The sequence below is a fragment of the Nerophis lumbriciformis genome, linkage group LG22 (assembly GCF_033978685.3).
Source record: "Nerophis lumbriciformis linkage group LG22, RoL_Nlum_v2.1, whole genome shotgun sequence".
NCBI lineage: Eukaryota > Metazoa > Chordata > Actinopteri > Syngnathiformes > Syngnathidae > Nerophis > Nerophis lumbriciformis.
Genome location: NC_084569.2, coordinates 22,011,984 through 22,034,222, shown reverse-complemented (window position 1 = coordinate 22,034,222; position 22,239 = coordinate 22,011,984). Strand labels below are relative to the sequence as shown.

At 42.5% G+C, this 22,239-nt stretch overlaps 1 protein-coding gene across 2 annotated transcripts in view; it reads left to right on the top strand.

The window, feature by feature from the left end:
* top3a (DNA topoisomerase III alpha) overlaps window positions 1-21,786 on the top strand; it is a 28,354-nt gene extending 6,568 nt beyond the window's left edge. The window contains exons 1-19 of one of the 2 annotated variants that reach the window (XM_061974025.2): window positions 25-547; window positions 802-861; window positions 961-1,034; window positions 1,113-1,188; window positions 1,317-1,425; window positions 1,534-1,677; window positions 1,784-1,954; window positions 2,037-2,137; window positions 3,396-3,470; window positions 3,558-3,640; window positions 3,783-3,993; window positions 4,081-4,266; window positions 4,390-4,519; window positions 7,056-7,169; window positions 7,251-7,416; window positions 7,503-7,649; window positions 9,431-9,553; window positions 18,704-19,392; window positions 21,121-21,786. In XM_061974025.2, the coding sequence (XP_061830009.1) occupies window positions 347-547; window positions 802-861; window positions 961-1,034; window positions 1,113-1,188; window positions 1,317-1,425; window positions 1,534-1,677; window positions 1,784-1,954; window positions 2,037-2,137; window positions 3,396-3,470; window positions 3,558-3,640; window positions 3,783-3,993; window positions 4,081-4,266; window positions 4,390-4,519; window positions 7,056-7,169; window positions 7,251-7,416; window positions 7,503-7,649; window positions 9,431-9,553; window positions 18,704-19,392; window positions 21,121-21,263 (3,003 nt within the window). In that variant the 5' untranslated portion in view covers window positions 25-346 and the 3' untranslated portion in view covers window positions 21,264-21,786. Of the gene's footprint in view, window positions 1-24; window positions 548-801; window positions 862-960; window positions 1,035-1,112; window positions 1,189-1,316; window positions 1,426-1,533; window positions 1,678-1,783; window positions 1,955-2,036; window positions 2,138-3,395; window positions 3,471-3,557; window positions 3,641-3,782; window positions 3,994-4,080; window positions 4,267-4,389; window positions 4,520-7,055; window positions 7,170-7,250; window positions 7,417-7,502; window positions 7,650-9,430; window positions 9,554-18,703; window positions 19,393-21,120 lie in introns of those variants that run through there. The other variant, XM_072915699.1, reaches the window with a different exon arrangement.
* Window positions 21,787-22,239: the final 453 nt, after the last annotated feature.

Here is a 22,239-nt window from a genome sequence, read left to right as displayed (position 1 = left end):
TGACCTGTCAGAGTATTTACGACAATATCCAAACTTTACGACATCACGACAAACTACGGCAGTATTTGACAGGCGGGCGCGGAATTTGTAAACAAAATTCGTTTCCAGTAGTCGGACTTTCGGAGAAATAACACGTGAAGTCTTTGTCTGGGTTCTGTTAACTGGCTCGCAGCTTGTTTATTTAATCGACGGGGGTGTTTCGGAGTTCAACAAAAGGTGACGTGGTTTCCTTTTGGACACTTCGCTATTGGTTCTAGCTAACACTTTTAGCTAACATGCTAACAGTGGAAGAACTGCAGGGGAACTGTGTGGAGAACAGGCTGCTTTATGTGGGTAGAGGTTAGGCATGCAAGTATCGAGCCTCCTCACTAAATATCTGCTTCGACTGGGACGACAGAGAGCAGGTGTCCAGCTGAGGTGTTGTTCTGCGGCCACGGTAGACATGAACCGGAGCAGAGGTCAGATCAAGCGGGTGCTATGCGTGGCCGAGAAGAACGATGCAGCTAAAGGCATCTCTGACATCATGTCCAATGGAGGTTTCAGGAGGGTCAGTCAAGTCTCTTGGTGACGTTGTCTTTCAATTGTAGATAATACAGTATTCTGTACAGTAAATAGTGAATCGGACTGACAACGTGTTAACATTAGCGTCCACCCGCCTACCAGAATGACGAGACAACTGAGCTACTATAAGATCCATATTTTTGATTTGAAATTGTAAAACTTTACAGATGCACTTGTTATGCCTGTATATACCCCACGTTTTGTTTCAGATATAACTAATGGTTATATTTTCTACTCTAGAGGGAAGGACTGTCCAAGTTTAATAAGATCTATGAGTATGAATACAATCTTTTTGGTCAGGTATGTATGTACACAAAGTGAAATAGACAATTTCTTCTGAAGAAATGTGTTTTCATGGTTTCTCTTTGTTTTTGTCTGTATGTCCTCATCTGCCTGTAGAATGTGACAGTAACAATGACATCAGTGTCAGGCCATCTGCTGGGTTTTGAATTTCGAGCCCCATTCCAGAAATGGTAAGTTAAAAAAGCAGATACAGTAAGCACCACTTATATGCTACAGTATACATTGATAGCGACATTTTCTATCTGAAGGCACAGCTGCAAACCTGTGCTGTTGTTTGATGCTGATGTTGAAAAGTACTGTCCAGATAGCATGATAAATATTAAGGTGCGTCTTCTTACTTTTCCAATGATTCACTAAAAGATCATACATTGTATTTAGATCCATTATGAAAGCTTTCACTCCCTTAGTTTCTGTTTGTGAGCAACTCTCCTTTTACTGTCTTGTCTCTGCAGCGTACACTAGAGAAAGAGGTGAGACAGTGCCAGGCCTTAATTATCTGGACTGACTGTGACCGAGAGGGAGAGAATATTGGCTTTGAAATAATCAACGTCTGTAAAGCAGGTACTGTATGAATAAAGGTTTAATTCATGTGACACACATGGTGTTTACCAGAAAGCCAGCTTTTCATATGCACGTAGCCCTCATAAGTGTGTACTAAAATATTTTCAGTGAAGCAAAATTTGCAACTGTTCCGGGCGAAGTTTTCTGAAATCACGCCCAATTCCATTCGTCGAGCTTGTGAGACCCTTTCTGACCCAGACATTAACATCAGTGATGCTGTTGATGTCCGCCAGGAGCTTGATCTGCGGATAGGTGAGGAGGAGAACTTTATGATGAATTATTACTTAATGTGATCACTGTGATGATATCACATGTCAATCAATCTAATTTTGGTTTTAATATGTATTTTGTCCTTTAGGCGCATCCTTCACCCGATTCCAGACCCTTCGCCTGCAAAAGATCTTCCCGCAGTCTCTGGCCAATCAGCTCATCTCTTATGGCAGCTGTCAGTTTCCCACGCTGGGCTTTGTGGTGGAACGTTTCAAGGCCATCCAGGCTTTCATTCCTGAGACTTTCTATAAGATTAAAGGTGCATTGCATATGGACACACACAGATTCTGGTGTGAAGAATGTTTTAAAGTCATTTGTACGACTCTGCTTTATTGTTACAGTGCTGCACGTGGTGGAGGAGGACACTGTTGAGTTTGGATGGAAAAGAAACCGTCTCTTCAACCACACAGCTTGCTTAGTGCTCTACCAGATCTGCATGGAGGTATGCCATCTATTTTTCTATTTTCTTGTGTTCTACTTTTGCAGAAAGCATGAAAGGGTTTAGATGAAGCAATTTGTATATTTCATACCCATATCCACTGTATGTCACGTCAAAGTAATTTTTTTGTAAATTTGATGTTAAGTCTATATAGTCTCAGTAGCCAGCATTGCTAACAGATCAGATGTGTCGCCCAAATCCGTGACTGTTTGTGAAGAACACTTACTGTACACTTGATGTTTGCCAAATTACTCAGAGCTGAGGAAGACAACATCATCAAAGCTGCTTGTTACAGTATTTCACACTGCAACCATGAGGATCAGATGCTCAGAATAGAACACACACGCACGCACACACAGTGTGCACTGCACAATTAGTTGTACTTAACAATGTTGTTACATCAACTTAAAACCCACATACTGACTGTCAATAATATTATGAATTAGTTGGAAACCTTTCCTATCTTTTGATTCATTAAAATGTGCTGCCACATCAAAATACATCCAGTAACTTGGTTAGGTGCAATGAATCAATATACAGTTGTGGCTAATTATTAATAAAACAATTACCAGAGCTTATTACAAATTAGAAGTAATATTGTTCATAAGAATTTTTACAGTTGAAAGTTATTATTTTGTTGGTACAATCAATCTATTAATTATTTGTGCAGTGAAATAGATTATAGAAAATACATTTACAATGTTTATTTGATACAAATACGATTTTATCTTGTTATGGTGACTATTTCAGGCCTGTATCAAACCACTATGGCACCATAATTGCCGCCAATTCTGTCTGAGTCTGAGTCTGAGTCTGAGTCTGAGTCTGAGTCTGAGTCTGAGTCTGAGTCTGAGTCTGAGTCTGAGTCTGAGTCTGAGTCTGAGTCTGAGTGTGTGTGTGTGTGTGTGTGTGTGTGTGTGTGTGTGTGCGTGTGTGTGTGTGTGCGCCCTTTGTAAGTGCGTACATTGTTTGCATTCTTTTCTCTTACTGCAGCTCACAAACACTACTGCACATTTGAATGTGCCATCCTACCTATACAAATATATGTATGAAAATAAAAATAATAATCGGTTCAATTTGTTTTTATGGATGTAGTTTGCAGTGGCGTAGCGCTGCACTGTGAGCTGCTTGTTATATTCGGGTTAATTTATTACGGTACATGTCAAGCAATAAGTGGTGCTGTGTAGTGAACAACATGATTACTAATCTAATTGTTGACTGTTCGTGCAAACACCAAAATATGTGTTTAACCTATTCCTAGGATCCCACAGCAACAGTCACATCAGTAACCAGTAAGCCCAAGAGCAAATGGAGGCCGGTGCCTTTGGACACAGTGGTAGAGTCAAGCAACCAAACCCTTGCTTGCTGATCTTGATATCAGCAGTAGTATCCTTATGACTTTTCTTCTCTTGTCCTGCATCAGGAACTGGAAAAACTGGCATCTCGGAAGCTGCGAATAAGTGCTAAAGAGACCATGAAAATAGCAGAAAAACTTTACACACAAGGGTGAGTAAAGTATCTTTTTGTGGCTTTCCTTGTATTTCCACTTTAACTTTAACTTTACACTTAACATTGTAAAAACTTTTCTGGTGTAAGTTTTTAATAACTCTTAAAGGGCAGTGTAACACCACATTATTTTTCTGCATAGGTATATCAGCTACCCTCGTACGGAAACAAACATTTTCCCAGCATCTCTTGCTCTAGCCCCGCTGGTGGAGGAGCACGTGCCGAGCCCTGACTGGGGCTCGTTTGCCCAAAGGGTGCTTGACCAGCCTGGGGGTCCCAACCCGCGACAGGGCAAAAACTCCGACCAAGCACATCCCCCTATACACCCCACTAAATACACACACACACTGCAGGTAGGTACAATCCGTGTTTCTAAACTATTAAAACCACATATTACAGACCCAGGGCTATTTTAACACACGTGTTTCTGCTGTGTTTAGGGCAACGAAGGACGTGTGTATGAGTTCATTGTCCGGCACTTCCTGGCTTGTGTATCCCAGGATGCTCTGGGGCAGGAAACCATTGTGGACATAGACATTGCTCAGGAGAAGTTTTTCACTTCGGGACTCATGATCATTGCGAGGAATTACCTCGATGTTTATCCTTATGACAAGTGGAGCGCGAAGGTAAAGAGGTGTGTGTGCGCACGTGTGTGCGCACGTGTGTGTGTGCATGTGTGACTGAGGGGGGTTACATATAACAGACAAATGCAAGACATTGAACTTTAGGTGTTACTTTTTACATGCTAGGTGATTCCAGTGTATGAACAAGGATTTCAGTTCCAGCCCTCTGCTATAGAAATGGTGGATGGTCAAACGAGTCCTCCACAGCTGCTCTCTGAAGCTGACCTCATATCATTGATGGAGAAGCACGGCATTGGTACAACAACACACACACACAATAGGCGGCTATTTGGTGTCAGAAGAACTAACAAAAAATATATACATTTTGCAGCAAAAGCCATCCATATCATTTTTTTTTTTCATTTTTATCATTGTTGATTCAAAATGCAGTGGTTGAATTTTCATTTATATTTGCTAAAATTCTAGTATGGAGCAATGGCTTCTTAGGCATGGTGGCCGTCAAATTTGTATTCCTTCTTCTTTGATACAGTTTATCGTGAGGAATAAAGTGAAATGAAGTACATAAAAAAACAACGGCACTAGATCTTGTGCTTGATAACAGCGTGAGGAATAGTTTCATCTTTGTTCAATGGTATTTTATAAATTGTATGATAGTCATTTGTAGTAGTAGTTTATTTTGGACATGTTAAAAACAAAGCACAGTAAATAATAGTGAACAGGCAATAATCCTAATAAAAATACAGTAAATTACAGAAATAAAAACAAATACTTCTAAATGGGTTATACTTGTATAGCGCTTTTCTACCTTCAAGGTACTCAAAGCGCTTTGACACGATTTTCACATTCACCCATTCACACACTGATGGCGGGAGCTGCCATGCAAGGCCCTAACCACGACCCATCAGGAGCAAGGGTGAAGTGTCTCGGTCAAGGACACACTGGACGTGACTAGGTTGGTAGAAGCTGGGGGTGGAGCCAACAACCGGAGGGTTGCTGGCACGGCCACTCTCTCAACCGCACCACGCCGTCCTTCTCAATGAAAACACACAAAACCATTTTCATATCCAAAAAGGAATGGAAAGAAGTAAACTTATTTACTCTCACGGTCCGCCACTTATTTATAAATCAAATACTTAGCTTTCTTATTATTATTATTAATGATAAGATGATTATGATGTATTATTAATGATAATACAATGATTAATTTACTTGTCTTATTGCAACATATTATCAATAATCCTTTATTCACTTTTTTTTGGCACATACATACATACATTACCTATAGGCACATGTATAAAAGTACAGTACTAAGTGATGGTAACACCAATCAATAACATGTAAAAAAAACCTACCCAAATAATTCGAAAAATATAAATAATAATAATAGAAACCCTAATTCTTGTATGTATTAAAAGTAATGTCTTTTTATTGCTTTTTAAACTGAAATAAGGTTGGAAATTGTTTTAAACACGCATTCAAACTGTTCCATAACTTAACCCCACACATTAAAACACAAAAGCGTCTTTGTGTTGTGCGTACATTCGGCATTGGGCAAAAGTTAATATGGGGATTAGCACAAATAAATATGTGGTTATTGTCTATGCTGATGCCATATTTTGTGGTGAAAATTTGAGTGTTAAATTAATAAGAAACTTAAAATTGCCATTTTTCTTTACTGTATTTTAGTTTTACAAGTGTGTGAAATTACATATTTGTGATGTTTGACCAGATTACAGTGGTAACTCGGTTTTTGTCGGTTATTAGTTCCAAAAAGTGTGCGACCAATCCAAAATGAGTATTTCTTTCCCAATAAAATTTTTGTTTTTGTTTTATTATACTAGTATAACGGAATGATATGCGGGTTGACTGGTTTGTATAGGGCTGCAGTTATCGAATATTTTAGTAATCACATCTTATATCGATTATTTTGTCCTATTAATCAAGTAATCGGATACAACACACTTTATTGCCTTAATGCACATTTTTATGAAAAATAGTTCAAACAAAGATTTGTTCTTTTTTTTCTACTAAATGCACACCATTAATATTGAAATTGCACTTTTAACATATGTGCATTTATTGAATTATTTATTTTTTAAATCTACAATGTTCACTGCCACACAGATCACGACACTCGGTATAGCTCGGTTGGTAGAGTGGCCGTGCCATCAACCTGAGGGTTGCAGGTTCGATCACCGCTTCCGCCATCCTAGTCACTGCTGTTGTGTCCTTGGGCAAGACACTTTACCCACCTGCTCCCAGTGCCACCCACACTGGTTTAAATGTAACTTAGATATTGGGTTTTCACTATGTAAAGCGCTTTGAGTCACTAGAGAAAAGCGTTATATAAATATAATTCACTTCACTTCACTTCACTCACACCAGCTCATGTGTCCCGTGTACCGGTTGTGCGCAAACATTGTCCTCATATTTTAAGTTCCAGGCACTCCATGCAGTCTGGATTTTCTCCATTTTAATGAGTTGCACTCATTTAACGATTCATTAAAGCAACAATTTGTTTTTTTCTAATCAAACTAATCGATTCATTGTTGCAGCCCTAGTTTGTTAAATGCAATGTTTGGCTGTACGATGTCAAGATGCTAAACAAAAACCATCGCAAAAGTTTGTTTAAAGATTTTTGTAGGAAACCGAATTATACAAAAAGTGGGTCATACAAAAACCAAGGTACTGATGTACTTAAAATCAAGTATAACCTTTGGCAAAAATCAACCATGAATTTCTCACATGAAATCTTTTTGAATGCCCACCATTAAAAAGTGACTTGAACCATTTATAGAAGTCAACCAATTAGTCCAAATTGTGTTAAACAGGTACAGATGCAACACATGCTGATCACATAGAAACCATAAAGAGTCGCATGTACGTGGGCCTTACAGCTGACCAAAGGTTTCTACCTGGGGAGCTTGGCATGGGACTGGTGGAGGGTATGTACACAACCTACACTACAGACTAAAGGCTTAAGACGTTTTTAAAACTAAGGAGGTGCCTGCTGCCTGTTTGTTTAGGTTACAACGCCATGGGCTATGAGATGTCAAAACCCCACCTGCGGGCTGAATTGGAGGCGGACCTCAAGCTGGTGTCAAATGGAAGGAAGGACAAATGGACCGTGTTACAGCACCACATTCAGAAATATAAAGCTGTCTTCATTGAGTCCGTCAGGAAGGCGAAGAAGTTAGTTGTGTATTATTTACGGTGTAGAATTAGTCACTGCTGCTTGTAGCCGAAAGTATCCAAATGTTCAAAGTGTCCCTCATCAGGTTAGATGAAGCACTGTCGCCATATTTGGGGCCTGCTCAGGAGATCCCTGAAGATGAGGAGCAAGACCTGGAGATCCCAGTGCCTGTCAGAAAGTGCCCGCATTGTGGACTGGACATGGTGCTGAAGAGGAAGAGGGAAGGAAACAGGTATCGGCCATTCTTAAATTATTAAGAATTTTTTCTTACACCTGGAAAGCCCACTGATGGTCTTATTTCAACTAGTGACATGCCAAATTTTCAGCTGCCAAAAATGCAACTTTGGGCCATTTTCGGCTTTTGTCACCGAAACAAAACTGCCAAAACCGGATGTTATGATGACATAAGCAGGAAGCACGCGCTTGTTTGGGGTGAGGCAAAATGTCTGCAGTGTGGGCTTATATAGAGTAGTACCTCAACTTACAAGCTTAATTTGTTCTGTGGCGGAGCTCTTAAATCAAAACACTCTGTATCTCAAATCAACGTCTCATTGAATTAGTTAAAATAAATGTAATTGGTGCTTGCACCACACCCAGAACAATGCAATTTTAACATGTAACATAGAATAGCATATACTTTATTCAAATTATGTGGTCTGTAGAAAATAAGGTGAAAACAAAAGGGAAACATCAAATTACACAAAAGACATAAAAAACATTAAAGAGTACATAGCTGTTGCAACCAGCTGCCACTTCAGCAGGGCCATTTCTACATAGAGGTAAAAAATAAAACAATTAACTAACAAAAGAATTAGCAATAAATAATACATCTTGTGTATATAGGATTGCACCATGGATAGACAAACAACAAAACAAAAGCATGCTTTTTAAAAAGAACACATTTTATGATAAGACATTTTGTGAAAAAAAAAATACAATAAATTGTTCTACTAACAACTACAGTACTTTTACCATTACCTACAGCATTTACCATTTTAGAGGGGATTTCCTTCAAGCTTCATCTGAGTCAATTACAACATCAGCAACTTCTCCATGTTTTCATGGATAGATGTCTGTCGTTAAGATATTTTAACATTCTTGGCTGGCGTTAGACTCATTCTGCTTCATTATGATTTAGACTAGCAGTGCTGCACTTGAATTGCGTCGCCAATTTGGCAACACGCTCGATCATGTTTTTTATTACTGGGTATTTATTTTTTTAAATTCAATAAATACCATCCGCTTCTTCTCAGCACTGTCCTCCACACTTACTTTCTGCCTTCCTATGGTAGGAAAACGAATTTATGTCCACCTCTAGTTATAAGCTAATGTTAGCGAGTAAGACCTGATGTTTTGGTCAGATCTTACGGCGTTCACTGTGACATTTGCTCTTTTTGTGACATTAACTGTAATTGTAACTCAAATTTTTGCTCGGAACTTAAGGCAACAATTAGCCAACAGACAGCTGTTATCTGTAAACACTCTTAGGTTGGGACCTCTTAAGTTGAGGTACCCCTGTACTTTAATATATCAGAAAAAGACCTGCGAGCATAACCTTGCAAGACGTGCAATATTAAGAGGGAATATCTGCGAAGACATTGGGCTTAATCTCCTAAAATCCAAACATTCTGATTATGTGAACAACACCGAAAAGGAAAATACCGCCGTATGTGTCGACTGCATCTCTAGCGCCATTTAATATTTGGCCTGTACAAAATGATTTTTTATTTTATATTGTTGTAATACCGGTGGTAAATATGTTCATGATTTTATAATTGTTTTATTATCTAAAACAATAAATGTTAATTTGTTCAATTGCAATGCCTCAATTTTATTGAGGTTAGTACATAGTCATAGCCATAAATGCAGTGGTATTAATAATTGGCATAACTATTTCGGGTTTATGGCCCGGAATTTTCATTTCGGTGCATCCCTAATTTGAACGTAAGTAAACCTGTGCTCAAAATCACTAATAGTTTCTTTCCCCTCCATGTCTCTGCCCCTTCCTTGTAGCAAGTACCTGTCCTGTGTGGGCTTCCCAGTCTGCAAAACAGCTGTATGGTTTCCTGACACGGTGCTGGAGGTCAGCAGGGACGATAGCATTTGTTCCACCTGCCAGCCGCGGCCTGTTCACATGTGAGTCTTTCACACAGTCGAATGCCCAACAAGTTGCACTTTATATTGAAACATTCAACTCAAACTAGAAATTGGACTTCAAAGATGAATGCTGGGTGATATCACAGAGTTAAAATACCACAGTGTATTAGAGACTACACCTCTTGGCTAGTCCATCCATAGCATAGCAAAACATAGCAACTCCAGGAAAACGGTAAAAGTATGCCCCCTAAGGGTGGTGAGTCGTATATGGAAGTTGTTACTGCAGTTGCTTTTATGGATAGTTGCCATTGCTTCACTATTTTATGTTAATCGCAGAATAATAATGTGTATATTTTAGAGTCTCGGCACGCACGCAGTTAACCCCATTGCTGAAGCCTAAAACAACAAGCAACATAGTTCTCATGGTACCCTTTGTACAAGTCTTTCAAGGAGTGTGAAACTCTTATGATAAGTTATTAAAGTTAAAGTTAAAGTACCAATGACACACACTAGGTGTGGTGAAATTTGTCCTCTGCATTTGACCCATCCCCTTGTTCACCCCCTGGGAGGTGAGGGGAGCAGTGGGCAGCAGCGGTGGCCGTGCCCGGGAATCATTTCTGGTGATTTAACTCCCAATTCCAACCCTTGATGCTGAGTGCCAAGCAGGGAGGTGATGGGTCCCATTTTTCTAGTCTTTGGTATGACTTGGCCGAGGTTTGAACTCACGACCTACCGATCTCAGGGCAGACACTCTAACCACTAGGCCACTGAGTAGTATTATTAGGCAATTGTGTCAGTTCCTACTGTGTCTGAAGGTGAAAGTATTTAAAGCTGAAGTTGAAAGTCGGCTGAGAAAAAAATCATCGCTAAATAATGGGCGACCATGTTTTTTTAAAAACAGGCTTACACCATGAACAGTTTCTTATTTTACAAAGAGCAAGGTCATACAGGCTTTTTGCTGAAAATCCTATTATGCAAAAAATTCATTTTCACCATAGCTACTAGAGATGCGCGGATAGGCAATTATTTAATCCGCAACCACATCACAAAAGTCGTCATCCACCCGCCATCCACCCGAACCAACATTTTATCAAAACCACACCCGCCCGCCACCCGCCCGTTGTTATATATCTAATATAGACGATGCAAGGCATTAGTGAGGTTAGAAAGCTTTTGCCTGTTAAAGAAAGGAGACTGATCCAATTCAGCAGAGACATTCAATGCGTGCCACGCATTAATAGCTCTTGGTCACACATTAGTGGCTAAGAGATATTAATGCGTGATAATATTATTTATCATTATTATAATATTATTGTCATTTCCATTAAGAAAGTGTTGACTATTGTTGCCAATGCCCTCAGATCAGGAGTGTGTTCCTCACACTTTCCTCACACAGTTGCAGAAAGCAGAACAAGGCTTTTAAGAAGTTAAAAAAATGTTTTAGAAAGACTAGGCCTATATTTTCGTTAGGTAAAAAAAAATGTTCTGAATTTATTTCAATGAATATTAACTTGTTAACGTTATAATGCTCAAATGGGGACGAGGGCGGGGTGCACAGTGAAACAGTGAACAATTTCGCGACAAAGATGAACCTTTATTGATTGATCTGCAGCCATGACAAAATATCAGACAATCTCCATTGTCAACGATAGGTAGGAAAATAAAGATAAACACATAGCCTATGTTGTAGGCATAGGCATAGGCTCATACGTTTTTAAGTTGAAATAAAAAAAATAAATAAAAAATGTGCCTCATAACCCTTAGGCTGTCAATCACGCACACAAACTTAAATAATACAATAACATATGTGTGTCATCCCTATTTAAACAAAAATAAATTCAATAAGTTGTGTCCTTGAGCAAGACACTTCTCCCCTTGCTCCTGATGGCTGCTGGTTAGCGCCTTGCATGGCAGCTCCCGCCATCAGTGTGTGAATGTGTGTGTGAATGGGTGAATGTGGAAATACTGTCAAAGCGCTTTGAGTACCTTGAAGGTAGAAAAGCGCTATACAAGTATAACCCATTTATCATTTATTTAAATAATAATAATAAATTACCTGCAACTTATTGGCCAAGGCAAATAGCTGAAAGGGGGGAAATCAAACCCATCAGACTGCACTTTATCATCAAACTTGAATTATAATGAAAATAGACGGTCGCGACAAACAAAGCAGGCTAAATAGCCTTACATTGTAGCCAATCGGAGATGCGCTTCACTTGAAAGCGAGGCCAAATAATTAACACACAGTAGTATATCTCGAATAGAAAAAATAAATAAATAAACAACGCAATTGCCTTAATTCCTTTGCATTGTAGTGCGCCCAAACAACACGTAACCATCAAAATTATTCAGCTGACCGAACTCAATATAGGTTAGACATGGGCTTATTTGGTATAGCCTAGGTAACGCAGACTAATTCGTTTAACATATCCAACCGTATGTCTACTTACTTTTTTTTTTTTTGTTAGCATATGCAGGAATAAAATGGCATCTACAGTGCCAGGAATCAGGCGAGAGCGCCTGGCCTCTAAAATGCGCCCTGCTGCGCTGAAGGAGCGCTCACTTGCGCCACTTGTTGCTGGGACGCGGTGCCATATTTTTCTTTTTTTCTTCTTCTTCTGTTGTGTTGTGCTGCAGTGCCTGATGAATAATTGACTGTTTCAAAGAGTGCTGCTCGTTTTTCGTATGTGGGTAACAACATTTAACTATGTATATATATTTCCGAATTGGTTCAACCCCCACCTGCCCGCATCTATTTAAAATTTATTTTTATCCGCCGTGGACTCCGCGGTTGTGTCCGCAAACCGCGCATCTCTAGTAGCTACTCATTATGCGACATGGCAATTACACACATTATCGTGCAGGTGTATTCAATACTATGGCTTTGTAAGTTTAAGTAAATGTATAGATTTTGAAAAAACCTGATACAAATCCTGTCTGCATCAGTGGGTGTGAGCCCTGTGACCACATGCCAGAGCACAGTCCAAATATAGGGCACATTTGGCAAGCAGCAAGCCAGGGTGCTCCACACTAGCATCTGTTGCCACAGCAACTAATCAGATGTACCCCTCTCAAAGCTCAACTACAGCGCTTGGCTGAATAACGGTTATTTTCATCCAGCAGTTTGTGCATGTTCTAACACTTATAGAACAATAGGAATGTTTTATGTCTGTGCCACTTTACTGGTTACCATGGCAACTTTAGTTTTTAGACAGTCATTTCAAAATGTTTGTCATTTGATTTTTTTTTAACATCCATCCATCTTTGTACCACTTATCTTTACCAGGGTCACGGGTAAGTTGGCGCCTATACCAGCTTTAGACTGATCGCCAGCCAATCCCAGGGCTCATATAGACAATCATTCACACTGACATTTATACTTATTGACAATTTAGTCTCCAATTAACCTAACATGCATATTTTTTTTAAATGTGGGAGGAAGTTGGAGTGCCTGGAGAAAATGTAAGCTCTTGGCCATACATGTAAAGAACAAAATCTAGGGGTGTAACGGTACGTGTATTTGTATTGAACCGTTTCAGTACGGGGGTTTCGGTTCGGTTTGGAGGTGTACAGAACGAGTTTCCACACGAACATATTAAGTAGCCGCCTAAGCTAAAATCTTAACAAGCTGCTCCGCTTCGTTCTGCCTGTCTCTGTAAGTACTCTGCAGCACGCAGCATTGTCCCACCCACACAACCATCTGATTGGTTACACGCAGAGCGGCAACAGCCAATCAGCAGTGTGTATTCAGAGCGCATGGTGTCAGTGCTCATGATGAGCAGGTAGGTGTTTAGCAGGAAAGCATCAGGCAGCGGACTCTCCCCAAATTATAATAAACACCTCCCAGTCAACTACTAGTAACATCACTATGAGCCCGTTGACGTTCTAGAAACATAAACGGCAGCAGAGCTCGCTCGCAGTTCTGGCTTGAGGTGAAGGCTAATTAGCTTTTAGCGTAATGTTAGCTAATTTTGCGGGTGTGTGTGTGTGTGTGTGTGTGTGTGTGTGTGTGTGTGTGTGTGTGTGTGTGTGTGTGTGTGTGTGTGTGTGTGTGTGTGTGTGTTACGGACAGCAAAGCCCTGTCCGTCTGTTATTTCACTTTACCTTCTTCTGTGTTGATTGAGCTGTGTTGAAGCAGCAAAAAAGGACATTATGTTAAATGAAGAGTTTCTGTCTCTGATAGTTGATATAATAATGTAACTCCATCATTAAGCCTACATGAACTCCATGGTGTTCAGGGATGAATAGTCTCTCCTATTGCTATTGTACTATTTTTTCAGCTATAGTTACATTAATCATTAGTAATGGAGCAGCCTAGTTTTGAATGGCAGGGTCCCTGCTATCACATGTTGATAAAAAATATAACATTTACATAATAAAAACCAACTACAGGCTTCCCAAATGCTGTAATAAATTAAGCATGATGAGTTGACTTGAAACTGTTTAATGTTGCACTTTTTATATGTAGAAGAAAAGTTTTGTCATTTTATTTAATCTGAGCAACAACTTGAGGCAGTTTAATGTTGATTAACGTGGGCAGAATTATTCTAGTGTTCCCAATGTTAAAAGGATAAAGCCATTGTTTACAAATTTGGTAAATAAATAACCAAAAATATTGTTGTTTTCTTACTGTACCGAAAATGAACCGAACCATACATCCATCCATCCATCTTCTTCCGCTTATCCGAGGTCGGGTCGCGGGGGCAAAACCAAAGCAGGGAAGCCCAGACTTTCCTCTCCCCAGCCACTTCGTCCAGCTCTTCCCGGGGGATCCCAAGGCGTTCCCAGGCCAGCCGGGAGACATAGTCTTCCCAACGTGTCCTGGGTCTTCCCCGTGGCCTCCTACCGGTTGGGCGTGCCCTAAACACCTCCCCAGGGAGGCAATCGGGTGGCATCCTGACCAGATGCCCGAACCACCTCATCTGGCTCCTCTCGATGTGGAGGAGCAGCGGATTTACTTTGAGCTCCCCCCGGATGGCATAGCTTCTCACCCTATCTCTAAGGGAGAGCCCCACCACCCGGCGGAGGAAACTCATTTCGGCCGCTTGTACCCGTGATCTTGTCCTTTCGGTCATAACCCAAAGCTCATGACCATAGGTGAGGATGGGAACGTAGATCGACCGGTAAATTGAGAGCTTTGCCTTCCCGCTCAGCTCCTTCTTCACCACAACGGATCGATACAGCGTCCGCATTACTGAAGACGCCGTACCGATCAGCCTGTCGATCTCACGATCCACTCTTCCCTCACTCGTGAACAAGACTCCTAGGTACTTGAACTCCTCCACTTGGGGCAGGGTCTCCTCCCCAACCCGGAGATGGCATTCCACCCTTTTCCGGGCGAGAACCATTGACTCGGACTTGGAGGTGCTGATTCTCATCCCAGTCGCTTCACACTCGGCTGCGAACCGATCCAGTGAGAGCTGAAGATCCTGGCCAGATGAAGTCATCAGGACCACATCATCTGCAAAAAGCAGAGACCTAATCCCGCAGCCACCAAACCGGATCCCCTCAATGTCTTGACTGCGCCTAGAAATTCTGTCCATAAAAGTTATGAACAGAATCGGTGACAAAGGGCAGCCTTGGTGGAGTCCAACCCTCACTGGAAACGTGTCCGACTTACTGCCGGCAATGCGGACCAAGCTCTTGACACTGATCGTACAGGGAGCGGACCGCCACAACCAGACAGTCCGATACCCCATACTCTCTGAGCACTCTCCACAGGACTTCCCGAGAGACACGGTCGAATGCCTTTTCCAAGTCCTCAAAGCACATGTAGACTGGTTGGGCAAACTCCAATGCACCCTCAAGGACCCTGCCGAGAGTATAGAGCTGGTCCACAGTTCCACAACCAGGACGAAAACCACACTGTTCCTCCTGAATCCGAGGTTCGACTATCCGGCGTAGCCTCCTCTCCAGTACACCTGAATATACCTTACCGGGAAGGCTGAGGAGTGTGATCCCACGATAGTTGGAACACACCCTCTGGTTCCCCTTTCTTAAAGAGAGGAACCACTACCCCGGTCTGCCAATCCAGAGGTACCGCCCCCGATGTCCACGCGATGCTGCAGAGTCTTGTCAACCAAGACAGCATCCAGAGCCTTAAGGAACTCCGGGCGGGTCTCATCCACCCCCGGGGCCTTGCCACCGAGGAGCTTTTTAACTACCTCAGCAACCTCAGCCCCAGAAATAGGAGAGCCTACCACAGATTCCCCAGGCACTGCTTCCTCATAGGAAGACGTGTTGGTGGGATTGAGGAGGTCTTCGAAGTATTCCCTCCACCGATCCACAACATCCGCAGTCGAGGTCAGCAGAATACCATCCGCACCATACACTGTGTTGACAGTGCACTGCTTCACCTTCCTGAGGCGGCGAATGGTGGTCCAGATTTGCTTCGAAGCCGTCCGGAAGTCGTTTTCCATGGCTTCCCCGAACTCCTCCCATGTCCGAGTTTTTGCCTCTGCGACCGCTGAAGCCGCACACCGCTTGGCCTGTCGGTACCTGTCCGCTGTCTCCGGAGTCCTATGAGCCAAAAGAACCCGATAGGACTCCTTCTTCAGCTCGACGCCATCCCTCACCGCCGGTGTCCACCAACGGGTTCTGGGATTACCGCCACGACAGGCACCAACTACCTTGCGGCCACAGCTCCAATCAGCCGCCTCGACAATAGAGGTGCGGAACATGGTCCACTCGGACTCAATGTCCACCACCTCCCTCGTGACATGTTCAAAGTTCTTCCGGAGGTGGGAATTGAAACTCTCTCTGACAGGAGACTCTGCCAGACGTTCCCAGCAGACCCTCACAATGCGTTTGGGCCTGCCAGGTCTGTCCGGCATCCTCCCCCACCATCGCAGCTAACTCCCCACCAGGTGGTGATCGGTAGAAAGCTCTGCCCCTCTCTTCACCCGAGTGTCCAAAACATGAGGCCGCAAATCCGATGACACAACTACAAAGTCGATCATGGAACTGCGGCCTAGGGTGTCCTGGTGCCAAGTGCACATATGGACACCCTTATGTTTGAACATGGTGTTTGTTATGGACAATCTGTGACAAGCACAAAAGTCCAATAACAAAACACCACTCGGGTTCAGATCCGGGCGGCCATTATTCCCAATCACGCCTCTCCATGTTTCACTGTCGTTGCCAACATGAGCGTTGAAGGCCCCCAGCAGGACAAGGGAATCACCCGGCGGAGCACTTTCCAGTACTCCCTCGAGTGTATCCAAAAAGGGTGGGTACTCTGAACTGCTGTTTGGTGCATAAGCACAAACAACAGTCAGGACCTGTGCCCCCACCCGAAGGCGGAGGGAGGCTACCCTCTCGTCTACTGGGTTGAACTCCAACGTGCAGGCTTTGAGCCGGGGGGCAACAAGAATTGCTACCCCAGCTCGTCGCCTCTCACTGCGTGCAACGCCAGTGTGGAAGAGAGTCCAGCCCCTCTCGAGATAACTGGTTCCAGAGCCCTTGCTGTGCGTCGAGGTGAGTCTGACTATATCCAGCCGGAACTTCTCTACCTCGCACACTAGCTCAGGCTCCTTCCCCCCCAGCGAGGTGACGCTCCACGTCCCGAGAGCTAGCTTGTGGGGCGGTATAGCTCGGTAGGTGGAGTGGCCGTGCCAGCAACTTGAGGGTTGCAGGTTCGATCCCCTCTTCCACCATCCTAGTCACTGCTGTTGTGTCCTTGGGCAAGACACTTTACCCACCTGCTCCCAGTGCCACCCACACTGGTTTAAATGTAACTTAGATATTGGGTTTCACTATGTAAAGCCCTTTGAGTCACTAGAGAAAAGCGCTATATAAATATAATTCACTTCACTTCACTTATGTAGCCGAGGATCAGACCGCCAAGTGCCCTGCCTTCGGCTGCCGCCCAGCTCACAATGCACCCGATCTCTATGGCCCCTCCCATGAGTGGTGAGCCCATTGGAGGGGGGACCCACGTTGCCTCTTCGGGCTGTGCCCGGCCAGGCCCCATGGGGACAGGCCCGGCCACCAGGCGCTCGCCATAGTGTCCCAACTCCGGGCCTGGCTCAAGAGGGGGGCCCCGGTGACCTGCGTCCAGGCGAGGGAAATCTGAGTCCTTGTTGATGCATTCCCATAGAAGTCTTCGAGCTGCTCTTTGTCTGATCCCTCACCTAGGACCTGTTTGCCTTGGGAGAACCGTGACCTCTAAACCGAGGTACGTACCGAACCGAAATTTTTGTGTACCGTTACACCCCTAACAAAATCTGTATCAAATAATTATCAAAGCTCAATTATCATAAGAATGTATTTAAGTTGGTCATATAGTACAGTTGTCCTTCCTTTATCGCTGTTAATTGGTTCTGGACATGACCGCGATAAATTAATTTCCGCCAAGTAGAAATAATTAATTATAAATCAGATATTTTCAGATGACCTTCTCAATACCTTTTTCAACATTTTGGGACCCCTGGACATTAAATGACACCCTTTAGTAATCTTTACGCTCTTTTAGCCCAATATAATATTGGTGTCTGAGGGTGAGCCAAACAATGGCCACAATACTGAACAACACACTTGGATTGGTATGGCCAATACTATTGTAGTATTGATATTTTTAGTTTATTTAGCCATTTTTATGGTTTGAAATGCTCAATTTTGGACCAAAAAATTGGAGAATATGCGTTAGAATTTTTTTTTTTTCCATATACCTAAAATATCTGCGGTGTGTACTCTGACTTTGGATGCTTTATCACCGTTTGACCAGGGGTTTCCAAACTACGGCCCGTCAGCGTCTTCAATTTTGCCCGCGAGACCACATGAGTCCAATAAGCAATTTGGCCAGGAGCAGTGTGTTCATATCATATATTAATAGCAAGCGGTCTTGATAGCTGTCTTTATGTCGCCATCTGGTGGCCAATGATAGTAACTCAACCAATAATTGTGCTTGCAAGGAATCGAAGCACAGCGTTTAGTTATTTGACCGAATCCAAATAACCTTCCCTAGTCATGGTGCATTAGTGCATTATTAGTTACTTTGCATGCAGTCCACTTTCGGCCCCCGGCCAAATTCTTTTAGCCCATTTTGGCCGCCCAGTCTACTTTCCCTACAATAATACTGCCCAATTCTGAAAATACTCTGAGCGGTGAAGATTAGTCAAAGGTAATGTATTGGGGTTATAGTTTTCAGTGTGTTTCTAATTTTTTATTTGTCTCCTGTGTGTTCTTCAGGTTAAAGTTAAAGTTCCGCAGGGGAAGCCTTCCCGCCATGATGCCCTTAGAGTTTGTTGGCTGTATCGGTGGATGTGATGAGACTCTTAGAGAGGTGCTGGACTTAAAATACTTGATGTCAGGAGCAGGGGGAAGAGGTGATGATCCCCGACCAAGTACCTCAAGACCAGCACCAGCCCGAGCGCCAATTTCAAACCCCAGACCTTGTGCTCCACCTTCTGCCCTCTCTTGGCCCCCGCAACCTCGTCCACCACCAGGGGGCAGTAGCATTAGCGCACAAAACAACAATGATGTCATTGTGTGTAACTGTGGACAAGATGCAATCCTGCTGACTGTGCGCAAAGACGGCCCCAACCAAGGTCGCCAGTTTTACAAGTGCAATTCAGGAACTTGTAATTTCTTCCTTTGGGCTGATGAACCAAGCCAGCAGGTGGCTCAGCACAGTCGAGGGCCCCCGCCGCCGCCTCCACGACCATCTTTGGGGTTCAGGAACGCCGCGTGGGGAGACGGTGGCGGCCGGCCCGAGGGGGGGTCAGGAGGGGCCGTGTGTAACTGTAACGAGGCAGCAGTGACGCGCACCGTGATGAAAGATGGACCGAACAAGGGACGAACGTTTCATGTTTGTGGGAAACCCAGAGAGCAGCAGTGTAACTTCTTCCAATGGGCTGATGAAAACTCCCCACCACAAGGCAAGACGCACATACGCAGTAGATGAATGTGTAGTTATATTTAACTTGAGAAACTCGGAATGACAAAATAAGATCTTGTTCTGCAAATAGGACACAAAAAAATTTAATACATATTGCCAATTACAGTCAATCTTTTAAAACGACTTTCACTTGGTACAGTCCCTCGCCACATTACACTTTAAATATTGCAGTTTCACTGTTTTGCGTATTTAAAATTATTGAAAAAAAACATATTCTAAAACATTTTTGTCCTAAATTAAGCATTTTCAAGCATAAACATAGCTAAATGAACTAAAATATCAATACTACAGTAGTATTGGCCACTAGATGAGATCAAACCAATCAGATCACGCTGTTCAGTATCAGGACCACTGATTGGCTCAGCCTCAGGCAGCATTACTTTATTGGATTAAAATATTGTAAAGGTGACTAAAGGGTGTTATTTCATGTCTAGAGGACTCTCATAATCTTAAAACATGTATTTAGAAGGTAGCTTTCTAATACTTTAGCTATGAAAATATTAGTTTTTTAATTAATATTCCTGGGAGGTCGTGAGTTCAAACCCTGGCCGAGTCATGCCAAAGACTGCAAAAATGGGACCCATTGCCTCCCTGCTTGGCACTCAGCATCAAGGGTTGGAATTGGGGGTTGAATCACCAAATGATTCCCGAGTGCGGCCACTGCTGCTCACTGCTCCCCTCACCTCCAAGGGGGTGAACATGGGGATGGGTCAAATGCAGAGGACAATTTCACAACACAATTTCACCACACACTTAATCGCGGTCATGTCCGGAACTAATTGACAGCGATAAACGAGGGATTACTGTATCATAAATGTGAATCCTATCTAGGTATTTCTAATGTAACCAAAAAATTATGTAATTTACACGACAGAACTTTTATTTTCTTTACATACTCTTGTCTAGCATCAATGGCAACAACACACACCAGAAAAGAGTAAAGGTGTAAAACCTTGCTGCAGGCTTTGAATGGGAAACAGTACTACCATCTGGTGGACAAATAGACAAACTGAATAATAATCAAAAGTTCAATTTGATAGTTTAAGATTAAATATGCTATAGTTTGTTAGGATAAAAGTGGCATCATTTTTATTCAGATTATTTATTTCTTGCCCTGATGTGGGGTCTGAGCTGAGGATGTCTGTATGGCTTGTGCAGCTCTTTGAGACATTTGTGATTAAGGGGTATATAAGTAAACTTTAATTGATTGATTGATGTAGCTTTGCATTTTAGTCCGAATTGAAGAAACACAAAGTATAAAAACGTATAGAAAAAGTAAATCTTGAAAATTGTACTTATATTTGAGGGCTATAAAAAAACAAAAAAACTGAATGGCACAAAATGTCCTTAGGAGTTAATATTAATAAAGTTAATCAGCTTGTTCTTCAGAGCATGATGCTCCCACAACAATGCACACCAATGGATCAGAATTAGCTTCACAAACTTTTTCCTCTTTGGTGCAAAAGTGCAACGTAAACCAGTAAAATACACGTGAACAAAGAGCATCTTGCTATGCTAGTAGCGTAACTACAGTTTCAATGCACATTCCTGCGACCTGTGGGTACATGCATTGGATAACTTATCTCAGAAAATGTTAGTGTGACAATGCCTGGAGTGGAGACACATCCTTACTTAAACATGATGACAACACACAATACCTCCTGCTGAGGAATCGTGCAGTGTTTTGACCTCTCTTTCTCTCCATCAGGTGGCGTTGGAGGCGGCGGATTTAACGGGGCGAAGAAGGGAAGGAAGATAACAGGGGACAAACCCCCCGCTGCCAAGAAACCTCGTTCCTGCGGCATCTGCCACATACCAGGTCACACACGAGTCACCTGTCCTCAGCGGTGACAGCAGTGACCCCCGCTCGATTACAAGTCTCCATCTTTCACACAGAATGAAATCCTGAAAGAGACCCTTACGTGCCTTTACACAGTTATTCTAATAACATACGGTCAAGGATCAAGTTTTTTGTCTGCACATATTACACTGGGGCCCGAGAAAAAGCCCTTTGAGGGAAGGAGACACTTTTAAATCTGCACGTAGCTACTGCAGCTAAAGGATTGGCAAGAGTTAACAGCTGCCCTTGGCGCCAATGAAACATCCATTCATTGCCTTTCTCTTTATTTGTCATTTTGCATGCAGCCACTAGTAGAACGACACTCTGGTTTGAGCAGAGTTGTCTTTCGTTTTACAGGAAAATGCATGTCATTTTCTCTACATTTTGCCATTTCTGTCTTTTTTTATAAACAAATATTTGTGAAAGTTAACTTGGCAGTGAATGGGGAATATTACTGTTAATAAGGTTATTCATCTCAAAATAATTCCAATTTTAATATGATAAACTGATAATAAATGTGTATATTTTAGAGCATTCTTTTTTACTCTGCTTTTTTTTATTATCAGATAAAAATCACAACTTTGCTTTAGGTTTCACTTTTAATGATTCTCAGGAAATTGTTCAGTTTTGGTTTCATCCCGACTCATACACTATATTGCCAAAAGTATTTGGCCACCTGCCTTGACTCACATATGAACTTGAAGTGCCATCCCGTTCCTAACCCAGAGGGTTCTATGTTATGTCGATCCACCTTTTGCCGCTATTACAGTTTCAACTCTTCTGGGAAGGCTGTCCACAAGGTTGCTGAGTGTGTTTATAGGAATTTTCGACCAATCTTCCAAAAGTACATTGGTGAGGTCACACACTGATGTTGGTCGAGAAGGCCTGCCTCTCAGTCTCTGTTCTAATTCATCCCAAAGGTGTTCTATCGGGTTCAGGTCAAGACTCTGTGCAGGCCAGTCAAGTTCATCCACACCAGACTATCAT